The 12,384-nt window shown below is 28.8% G+C and overlaps 1 protein-coding gene across 2 annotated transcripts in view; it reads left to right on the top strand.

Annotated features, from left to right (window-relative positions):
* LOC123294736 (calcium-binding protein E63-1) overlaps positions 1-12,384 on the top strand; it is a 55,468-nt gene that overhangs the window by 35,955 nt on the left and 7,129 nt on the right. The window contains exon 1 of one of the 2 annotated variants that reach the window (XM_044875867.1): positions 6,979-7,233. The exons of the other annotated variant lie outside the window; for it this stretch is intronic. Coding sequence (XP_044731802.1) covers positions 7,155-7,233 — 79 coding nt within the window. The 5' untranslated portion in view covers positions 6,979-7,154. Of the gene's footprint in view, positions 1-6,978; positions 7,234-12,384 lie in introns of those variants that run through there. 2 annotated transcript variants of the gene reach the window in all.

Raw genomic sequence — 12,384 nt, forward strand, 5'->3', positions numbered from 1 at the left:
TAATATTGATCTAAAAAGTCAATATTGCACTTTCTTGTAAATATTTTTTTGTGAACTATCTGAAAAGTAATTCTTTTTCAAAAGATTAATTCTGATCGCTTTATGTATACAAACTGCAATAAGATTAGTAATTTATTATCAACTGATGTGGATATAAAATCCATCTTGCCCGCTCATACTGTAAAAAATAGTCATATAATTGTCTGTCATTGTTTTGGCAAAAAGAAAAGAATCATATTTTTATGTCTAGCAATTTAAAAATAAATATTTTGTATACTAAAATAAATTGTGTAAAATTATTTAAATACCATTATTATTATTATGATTATTATTATTATTATTATGATTATCGTGAAAATTAAAATGAAAAATTTTTTGGCAACAACTTTGTACGTTTTAAGTTTAATGTTTCATATCATAAACATTTTATAATTATTAAAATTATTTAAAACGGGGACGGAATACCTGTTGAAAGATCAAAATTACATATTTTTTGGTAGCAATTTTGTTGTGAAGATAGCGAAATGGCCAGTAAAAGTATACTTCGATCCTAAATTCCAGAGGGAAAAGCTCATTTGTATGTTATAAAAGGGCATGTCATTCAATTTTCCAAAAAAAAAAAGATAGTCGATCATGGAGACTGTCGTCGGAAGAGAAAACTTAAAACCCTGACTGGAGCTTTCGGCAGTAAAGCTCGCTGTGCTCGAATATAGCTCTAATTAGTACCTATTCGCAATACCTGAATAATTATAAATAACACCTCGATACTATTCAAATAGCTGTTCACAATTCAAGATAAATATGGTGGGAGCGCAAATAAATATTATATATATATGCGTTTCCACCATTTATTTCCTGGGTTTTAATTTTTTGGTGCTGAACCTTTAAAAACACTTTGTTGTGGACAGAATGAATCTAAACCACCCTCGCATCTACTTGAATACACACAAAAAATTTCATCCAAATCGGTTCACCCATTTAGAAGGAGTTCAATTACAAACGCGCGATGACGCGGGTTCCACGATTTTTGTTCATCCAAAAAGTGCTCAACGTGCCAAAACAAGTTTTAAAAAAAGATTTTTCGCTACTTGCTGTTAAGGTGATAGATTTTACTATGCGAATTTCATGGCAATAAAGCAGGCAAAATAGGATGACCTTCCGAATTTTATTTTTTGCAATTTATTCATTTTTTTATTTTACAAATTTTACTTGGGAAGAAAATACATTGTACATTGCCCAGCGAACTTATTATTATATTATTAATATTATTATATTATATTTTATATTACATTATTTTGAATATTATATTTATTTTGAATAATAATCAAAGTTTTTTATAATAATCATACAAGGAAAATACCATCAAAATATAGAGTTTATCATAACTTAAAAATATTTACATAATGTATGCGATGGCAGAAAATGTTAATTTTAAAAGTTAAATTATAATAATAATTTTAAGATAACAAAGTTTTGTTTTTGTAGGTAGGGGTGAAGTAAGTCTGGAACTTGAGCAGTTGCGTTAACTTCGGTGCTGTTTTCAAAATCATTTAAGATAATATTTTAAAAATCATTTTTCGTATCCTCTTAGCAATATAAATTGAAATTGCCGTAGCTAACACTGCGCCATATATTTCTAATAATTAAAAAAAAAAGTAACTTAGGGACACTAGAATTCCAAGAAAATTTCAGGACAAATTTCACAGAATTATTAAGTAAACCAGACTTAATAATTTTGTAATTTTTTCTGAAACTTTCTTGAAATTAATTACAAGTATTACGGTTGCTCCATTGTACCTCCTTATAACATTTATTAACCTCCGCCCAACAAAGAGGGGTGTTCTAAGTTTGTCGTGTCTGTGTATCTGTGTTTCTATGTGGCTGTCGGTGGTATTGTAGATGAAGATTGTTCTTAGCTATATTTCAAGTGCGAGTTTAGGGTTCCATAGCTGATAACAACTAGAAAAGAGGTGATGATCTTCAAACGACTGAGTTTCCTTAAAACATAGAATAATAATCCTGATCAAATTACCTTTCAATCAATAAGTGAAATTTACAAAATTGAAAAAATCCCCGACAAATTTTTCGAGTACGTTACCCTAAAACCGCACTTGAAACATATCTAAGAACACTCTTCATTACTTTATCTTTTTCCTTAAAGCCTTTTCCATGCTGAGCCGATTTTGAAGATGTTAACTCGCACTTCACACATAGCAAAGAACACTCTTCATTAACTTGCCTCTCAAACGAAAACAAAAAAATCAAAATCGGTTCATCCGTTTAGGCGCCACGATACCACAGACAGACATATACACAAACAGACACACACACATAGCGGTCCAACTTATAACATCCCTTTTTATAGGTCGAGGGTTAATAACAATACAAATCGATATCGATTAATCCGTTTAGGAGCTACGATGCCTCAAACGAATCGATCACACCTGATTTCGTGTCGGGGGTTCCTTTAAGTTTATTATAAGCAAAGTTTTAGAAAATAAAAATACTGGTACTTTATTGGTCTGGCCCCTAAAGCTCTCACTTACCAGGACTTATCTTTCTTTAGCGAGTCCAAATAAAAATCAATTTGTAATTGTTTGGCAGTTTTTTCGAGGATTGAAACAAGTCATTTTGGTAATAGAATAAATTGATGTGTTGACTAATGAAAATCGAGTCTTTTAGTTTTAACTGGTTTTTCAGGATGGAAAATCACTTTATCTTACAACTAGTCTCTTCCAACCATTTGTTTACAGATTATATCTTATTCTTTTAACTTTTTCTTTTAAAATAAAAAATCAAAACAATCGAATTCTATTAGGTCGAAGTTTAACGAATTAACAAATTTACTTTCATTGATCTTCCAAAAGGTAGAAAACACAATTTTTAAAAGTGTGCATTTTATACCACTTATATTTTCATATTAATTATTACAAATCCTATAAAGATTATCGCATCGGTTTTTGGTTTTTCTCCGAATTTAGATTGTTATTTACGTACCTTTTATTTGTTGTTGCAACCAGCAATGCAGGTACGCATGTCTATTGAAAGATAACTATGCTGATGTTTCTATAGCAAATAATAGTTTGAATATTTGTTGATGTAATTTCAAATAAACAACAAATTTAATCAATATTAGGAAGTGGATTAATTGAAATAAAACGGTTTTCCGAAAGAAATGACTAAAATTAATGAAGAAGAATTCAATAATTTTATGATGCGTGTAAATGAAGTTACAAAAATTATAAATAATTTATCAGCCAAAGATGAAGAAAAAAATACTATTGGTACATTACAAGCGGACGATTATTTAAAATATAATCCAGAATTTGATACAACTGCATTTGGAGATGGTGAAAAAATTATTACAAAAACTAAATTTAATAAATCTGTAATCAATAAAAGTAAGTTACTTTTTGATAAAAATATAGATAAAAAATAGCCAAATGTTTAATGTCAAATGTAGACTTCCGAAACGGAAACTCTAAAATTGATACTCTTCATTTTCGATTTGTTTTACTATGTTTAAGCATATTTCATCGTCTAATCGTGGCGCCACCGTTATCATACTCTCCACTTTCAACATCTTCGTGGTGCCGCAATTCCTATATATTATAAATGTGAAAGTAAGCATGTTTGTTTGTTTGTTTGTTTGTTACGCTTTCACGCTAAAACTAGAGAATGTTTTTTAATAAAACTGTACAGCAATATAGCTGATATATCAGAATAACACTATATATGAATATGAACTATAATCTATAAAGATATATTTAAAAAAAAATAATAAAAGTACAAAAATTAAATTTATTTTGACATTTACCATTTTTTAAATTTTTACAGAAATCTTTTATTTATGGTTCAATATGATGATTATAGATGGAACAGATCTATGATCATTTTGAACCATAAATTAAAGAATTCTGTAAAAATTTAAAATACTAAATGTCAAACAAATCATGGCCAACTATTCTGATTCAATGAATTATGACTATTTTACATTTCACAAAATTGAAAACTGTGTATATCAAGAGAGGGTGGAGGCTATAAAGCGGTGGTTTTTCTTTTAAGCCCAGTGAAGCGGGCGGGTATCAATCTAGTTGTAAATAACTTTGATCTACATGTGAAATAAAGCAAAATGAAGAATTCAAATTTTTCGATAACTTAATTTTCGAGACATTGAAAACTAAAAGCGAAAATTTAGTCATTACTAAGGCTACGAAATCATGATAATTTCGCTATAAAATGTGCAAAATTGAAGACTAGGAAAATAGTGTAAAAAATCGATAAAAAATAACCCATAAAAATCAAATTGCTAACAATGTATACTACCTTTTTTAAATTTTTATCGTTGCCGCAAGTCTGCGTGCCAAGTTTCAGCTCGATTTGATGATGGGAAAAGTTAAAAGAAAGAGAGTAAAATAATAGCAAATACCTGCGAAAATAAAGTTTCGCATTTATTTCTTTCATTTTTCTTATTTTCTTACGCTATTCGCTTAAAATCTAGGAATTCAATCTAAAAATATTTTATTTTACCTTCAAATTTCTAGATACCCCTTTAACCTCCGACGACGATTTAAATAATAATCCATCACAAATGTCATTGGAAGCATGGAAGCGAAGTATGGAGCAAGATGCGGCGCAACGTGCCGCAGATCGTAAAATACGTACCGAGAAATCTGAAACATTAAAAACGCGTGCAGATCGTGCGTTTCGTCAAGGTGACTTAAACAAAGCATTAACCTGTTACAACCAAGCTATTGATTTAATTAGAGATAATCCAACACTATACGCTTCACGAGCTTTAACATATATGTACCTAAATTTGTATGATAAAGCTGAAACGGATTGCGAATGGGCTTTACGAATAAATGAGGATGCATTTCGACCACAACTATATTTAATTAAATGTTTAATTTATAAAAATGATCAGCAATATAAGGAGAAAATTAATGAGGTTAAACGAAAATATCCAAAACGCTGTCAACAAATCGATGAATATGTTGAAGATACGAAAAAACAATTTGGATGTTTGGATAATCCTCAAACCGATGAAGAAAAAAATTGAAACAATGATCAATTTTATTAAACAAATTTTTATTCGAAGATATTTAACTTTTTTAAATAAATTTTTTGAACAATTTACGGCGTTAACTTATTCGAATGAACATTGTCAAACTTTCATTGAATACGATCCAATCTCATTTTAGTTTTTCCTTAAATTTTAAAGTTTTTAGACTTTTATTTTTTGCTTCAAACTTTTATTCTATTTCTTTATTGTATATGATTTTCTTGGCTTATGTTGCTCATTTACGAACTAAAATTCGCTTTCTACGTTTTGAGTACGCTATACAGATTTCAGCATTCAGCTCGATATCTCATTTCGTTTTTGAGTTATCGAGTTCACGTACAGGCGAAGAGACAAACAGACGGACAAACAGAAATGGACTAATTAGATGATTTTATGGACATTTATACCAAAGTTTTGTTTGTAGCATCAATATTTTTAAGGGTAACAAACTTGGGACTATGTTTAATATACCTTGATATATTCCATACGTGGTATAAAAAAAGATACGTACAATAAATTTGTATTTGCCTCTAAAAGGTGTTTTGTGTTTGCTTCTAAAAAATTTTCGACAGCAAAGACGTATTATACAGGGTATGCTCTTCTTTTTTAAGTTGACATACATTTGAAACTCGAAAAATAACTTTTATTGATAATAATGTTTCAAGCGAAAAATGTTGGGTGTGTAGGCAGACATCTTAACATCTTACGCAAACATTAACCTTGACCTAGGTTTTCAAGCTCAATGAAAAGCTCACTCTACTCCATAACTAGTAATCGGTAGATGAACACTTTAAATTATAAAGTTTTTATTGATTAATAAAGTAACATTTTTTGTTCGAAATATTTTTCCACAATCCGAATCGAAGGCAAAAACGAACTGAAAAGTGTTAACCCAAAATTGTTGATTTCGTATAATTAATTCAGCGAAATCTAGGCAATCTTCGAAAAAAATTTTCACATAAATCCAATAAAAGTGATTTGTTTTTCTATTAACACTAATTTTTCTTTCAATTACTGTCTAACTATTCAAAAAAAATTTTCAAACAAAAAATGTTTACTTATTTATAAAGAACAACTTTCTAACTTTAAGCGTTCATTTAATGTTTGCCAGTTATGAATCAGAGGGAATTTAACCTGAAAATTTTAATTTAGCCTGAAAACTTTGATCGAATTCGATGTCGGTATAAGATGTGAACATTCGAAACTAATATTTTTCGTTTTAAGCATTTTCCTCGAAAAAATTTATTCATCTAGCGTAAGCCAACTTAAAAAGAAAACCCTGTATTTATTCAGAAACTATTCTCCAGAGCTATACTCATTTTATGTAGGATATAGGTAATGGGATGACTTTTTCACGGTGCTCCAGGACGATATTTAAGCTAAATCTGGTCCTGATTAGATCAGTCGGAGCTCTCCTAATATGATTCCTTATTTGTTTTATTAATTATATCATTGTTTAAGTTCGAAAAATGCTATAAAATATAGTTTATGTCTAATTTTAACAACAAATTTACCCAAAAAATGACCTTGTTGACGTTGCAAATATTTGCCAGAATAAATAAAAAGTATAGGAAATCTAACTAATCTTATCACATATACTTCAGAAAATACGTAATATTTGAAATACATAAATATTTTTGTGATAATTTCATTCGAAATACGTAAGTTAATAATGTTAGAACGCATGTTGGCGTTGCCAAATCATTTTGACGCTCATTAAAACAGGTGGTGTTACTTTGAAATGAATAATTACTAAATTGCTAATTTAGTGTTGATGATCAAGGACTTTTTAGATTCTAAATAAAAATATTTATTTGGTGAATTTTTTCTGACGCTATTGTTGACGCTAATTCAGTATTTTTTTAAATAGAAGTTGAAAAAAAAAATTAATTTTACAGGCATTATTAGTTGTTTATGGTCGCTGTAAAAACATATAGTTCGCGAATTCAGTTGTATAGTGTTGTGTCAAATTTACTGTTCTAGAATTTTTTATATAATCTTTTTATCTGCTACTTACGTTATAAGTTGTTTTGTAAAGTGTGCGACTTTTTCTCGTTATATATATAAACAGTTTAATTAAAAGGTAAAAATGGATTGTTTTGATTCAAGACGACCATCTTGTAACACGTGGAAATTCGGATACATTCCTCGAAGGCGTTGTTTAAGGTGTACGTATTTCTTTATATTCTAAATTACATGGCAATTCAGCCTTAAGGTAGTTTTACTCAGTAATTATTTTTGTTACTTATGCAGAATAAATGATCTTTCCAGCATTATTTTTCGTGTGGAATATAACTTCCACACTTTGGTCGCCAAATTTAATTTTATTGAACAGTTAACTATGTTTTCGTCCAGGGAAAATCGTGCATAAAGCAAAGGAAACTTCGCCCGCATTCAGAAAAGAAATGGCTTATGTAATTCACAAATAATGCCTTTGTTGCACGATATATTATTTTTAAGAGTAGATTTAGTTATTCCATCATAACAAAATATCAGGCCTAATTTTAAATTTTATTATTGTAAATAATTTTACTGTCTCCTTGAGCTTCAAAAGTGAACTACAAAAATTTTTCTAATTTTGTTGTTGTTTTAATAAGATTCTTAGTACTTAATAAACTTTTGTAACTCACAGTGAAACTACTGTTGTTCAAAAATGTATTATAAAATTGTAAATAATTTGTGGCCCTTGTGTAAATGTATCGAAAAAATTTATTTACTTTTTTTTTTTTTTTTTTTTTTTTCAAATTCTAATCATCCGATTAAATTGATTTTTTGCCAATTATTTTGTTTTGATGTACTTTAGCACTCTTTTTACACTTATTTTCTGGAAATATTTGTGAAAATACTTAAATATAGGTTTTGCCTCCTTAGAAAATCCATGTGAAGTTTCTCCGCCGGGATTCGCTTTATTCGGTTGTAAGAAATGACTTATGACCTAAGTTTATGGCAGTTTAAACTATTATAAAATTTATTCGTGAGTTAATTTTACATAAAAAAAGGTTCTTTACAAAATTTCAGAAGAAGGAATAGTTTTCGTTATATTTAATTCAGGAAAGTTAGAGTAATTCCTTTACTCTACTACACGGAAAATATCAAAAATATTTTATAAATTAAAAATATTAAAATAAATAAATAAAAGAAATGTTTTTGGATTTTTGAAATTCTCCAGCCCTTGTCTATTACATCTACTACATCGTTTGAACGTTCCATTAAAGTCTTTATAAGACAAGTAGGTTTATGTGGTATCTCAACCATAATCTTATACGAAAGCTCGCACGCTGGACCCCTCCAAATTTTAATCCAGCTCTGTTTAGGTGGAGTAATTTAGAATATCATAAAACAAAAACGAATCAATAAAGCTTCTTCTTTGTTCGCATTTTATTTATGTAATAATATTTTCTATGAAGAGTTTATGCCAGAATGAGTGACGAAGGTTTATTTTGCGTGTCATTATATTTATATATCTTAGTCATTATACAACAAACAATGTTCGAAAACTTAACACAACAATTCCTCAAATAAATGAAGAACGATGATAAAGAGAATTCCTAAATAGTTGTTTATAGTTTGGAAATTTGAAAACAATTTTTGTTATGAACATCTTAAATACAAAAGAGCTTTTAACACTTTCATTAAGAGCTTTTTCATCCCCTTTCTCCTAAACATAAACATAATTTTATAGTACTGTATATAGGGTGTTTTATACTATCGCATTCGGAGCGCATAGTGATGTAGAACATTTAAATATTAAAGTAAATTTTTTTACCCGACTGCCAAAGAGTGATTATGTTTTTCGCTCATATCTAGTGTGTATGTATGTATGGATGTATGTTGTATCTCGTATCTTCCAAACGGTTTGATGGATCTCGACAGTTAAGGTATCGTTATGTTCATCTTGAAAACCCCAGTGCCTTAGAAAGATGCTTAGAAAAAAAACAAAATGTCGGTATTTTGACGTTAAATAGTTATACCTTAATAAAAAAAATTAACGAAACCTATCGAAAAGGGTATCGGAATAAAGAAAATTAAAAGAAGGTACTGCCAAAATATAAAAGTTGTATGTTTAAAATAAATTGGGGATAATAAATTGGTTTAAAATGTTTTAATTTATGCAAGAATGTAGGATACTAGAAAGTCTAAAATAAAATAAATAATTTAAAAAAAATCAGAAACGGGACTGCTCGAAATAAAATCTGAAAAGAAAAATCCAGTAGTTTACATAGCGACTTTAAAAATAGAGCTCATTAAAATCTAGACTGTATGTAAACTAATGGATTTGTTTCTTTCTTTTCAGATTTTATTGAACGCAGTCGGGTTTTTGATTTTTTAAATTAAATATAACAATGCAAATGTATCCTTTTAGCATCATTTTCCCACAATCTAAATAGTCTTTGTTGATTTTTTTCTATTCAAATTTTATTAATATGTGATTTATAATACAATACCATAATGTTTGATGGATAACAGCCTGGTGTACCTTGGATCAACCCACTGATTATCTTCTAATACTTTCTATATTAAATTTCAAGTTCACTATCTTTGAAACAGCAACATAAGAGAAATATTGAAAACCCTACAAGTTTGTCTAATGGGTACCTTCGTTTTTTTATGATGATACGTCTTTTCAATCTTTACCTCCTCGACATTCTAAATCATGTTTAAAACGGAAATATTGCAAAACAAAATAGATACTCATTAAGAAGCAAAGATTTAACTAAAATGTGATTTTGTGAAATGAAGACAATTTTTGTGTTTTGTGATTTCAAATCGGAAGTCGGCTCTCCGGCAATTAAAATTGAACATAGGCAATATTTTATTTAAAAAAAAAACTAAAGGAGGATCCAAGGTATGTTGATATCAAGGTACAAAACTTTACCCTACGTGAAAAAAATTGTAAATATTGAAACTATAATACAAATAACATAAAAATTGTGAAAAACTAATTGAATTAATACCTCCTATGGTTAAGCACGACATCAAAGTCAGTCAAAGGTCGATTTAAGGATATATTATAATCATCACTTTTTCTTTACGAATAATAAAATTGATACAATCATATTTTTTAAAATGTCAAATTTAATTTAATTTTTTGTAATAAAAAAAAAGTATTACAATTGAAAATGTGTTGGAATATTTACAAATTGGCTCGATAATAATATTATACATACTAATTTAATTAAAATTAACTTGTTTTTCTTTGTTTCGAAAATAGTAGCTTTATTAATTTTTTATTGTCAAATATTTATTTTTATCACCTGTGCTTAATGTTTCAATGTCAATTGATTTTAAGGATAGGATTTTGTTACATTGATCAAAGTACAGGAATTTTAATTATGGTCTATATATGTACAAAAAATTGTTTTGCCAAAACTCATTATTGCGGAATGCGCAGCAAAATCGTTGTTAGATTAAAGATTTTCATGTAAGATGTTTAAAATTGTTTTTATAGGTAGATATATTAAAAATCATTTAAAAACCTACACTGTAAAAAATGGAAATCTGGAGTCAAACGTCTGCGGGGTTTAATAGGTCTTTTTTTTGTGTAAAACCTAAATCGTTTGATTCAAAACAACGTTGTGTTAAGAAATTCAATTTTCTTAGACTTAGGTAATAATATAATTGAGTAAAACTATTCTGTGATTTCCTACAACAATGGGTCGTATTTTAGAAACGAATAGTTTCTTGTACCAAGAAACTCATATCATTGCATCAAATCACGAAGCTTTTTAAGTCAAATCTGGAACTATTTAGCAAAAATAAATGTATACTTAATGAAACAAAAAAGTTTATTCATTTTAGTACTTATTAACAGGCCCGTGCACAGGAATTATCCAAGGGAGGGGTTCAAACTTTTGTTCGCCATGTTGGGTCATAAATCAATAAAAACAAGAAATTCTTAATAAGAGAACACTTAATAAGGTCAAAACGTGAAATTCAGTCACTGTTTTTCAATACGTAAATTCTTCGAGATACAAGAAGAAACTTTTCCAAAGCTCTGTGCGGATCGACCCCCACAACACGATGAGTATTGAACGAGGACTAAATCGTTTAGCCGATTTTTAGACATTGTTGATCTAAGGTATGTTTGAGACAACGGAAATAATCGAATTTGAGAATTTGAAAAGAATCGTTCATTCGTCGCTGTTGTCACAGGCAAAACTGCCAGAACGCAAAGCATTTAGTAGAGATTCGAAAACGCATCTTTATTGCAGATATAGAGTGCTTCGAGTGAATTTTTGGCATCCCGCCCGGCAATGTGTTTTCGCCAAAGGTAAACTTCCATCTACCCAGATGTCACGGGAAAAAGTCGAGCATAAGTTTTTATCAAAATTTTATTGAGAAAGAGACAAGCTAAATTTGATAAAACATTATTGTGATTCAAAATTCGATCTATAATCTTCAACTGAATCAGTCTGTATATTTGAGAGTAGACTCTGAAATGACACGAACATTGGCTTCCGCACTTCTATGTCGTATTCATCGCAGATATCGTTCATGGATTTGAAAATTTTTTCCTGAACTCTTCTCCAACGTTTCCTCTTCTTTCAAGCAAAATATGTTTTGCAGCATCAGTTATTTCGATAGCTTCGCCAAGATCCAGGTTTTCTGTTTGAAGAACTCGACTCAAAGACAAAGTCAAAAAATGTACTGAGCTCAAAATATGTATGGATATTGGATTCGTCGATGGAAATAAGTCTCATAAATGGGTGCATTTATAGGACTATATTGTTAGTTTAAAATTTATATGGGCAGATTCTCAATGGGAAGGGTTTTGACTCCCAAAACCCTTCCCTTGCGTACGGGCCTGTTTATTAATAATTATTTTAAATATTAATAGTAATTAATTTTTTCATTTTAATATTCATCTAAATTATAGTATAAATAATTGAAGAGTAAGTATACTTTGAAAGATTTAGTCACTCTCATTTGAAAGAAATTTGATTCACTCATAGTTCTTTCTTTAAAATCATGAGTATTTGACGATGATAGATCTTATTTTTGATCCAATTAATCTATTATTACAATCGTGAAAATAAATAAATAATGCTAAAAAAAATACTTATTTCATTTTCATGAGTTTTGTAAACTAAACACATTTCGTGTATTTAATACTAATTTTACCTAAAATTCTCTTATTTAAAATTTCTATCCACGCAATAAAAATATAAAAATTGAAAGGCTATTTAAGTATTTAGTATGTCTTTATCATAAAAATTATATTTAATTTCACTATTAAAAATCAAATACAAAACCCTTAGAAAAATTTAATTATCAACATGAACATACTTGCCCTATTATTCACATAATTTCGTAATTCA

The sequence above is a fragment of the Chrysoperla carnea genome, chromosome 3 (assembly GCF_905475395.1).
Source record: "Chrysoperla carnea chromosome 3, inChrCarn1.1, whole genome shotgun sequence".
In the NCBI taxonomy this organism is placed as follows: Eukaryota; Metazoa; Arthropoda; class Insecta; order Neuroptera; family Chrysopidae; genus Chrysoperla; species Chrysoperla carnea.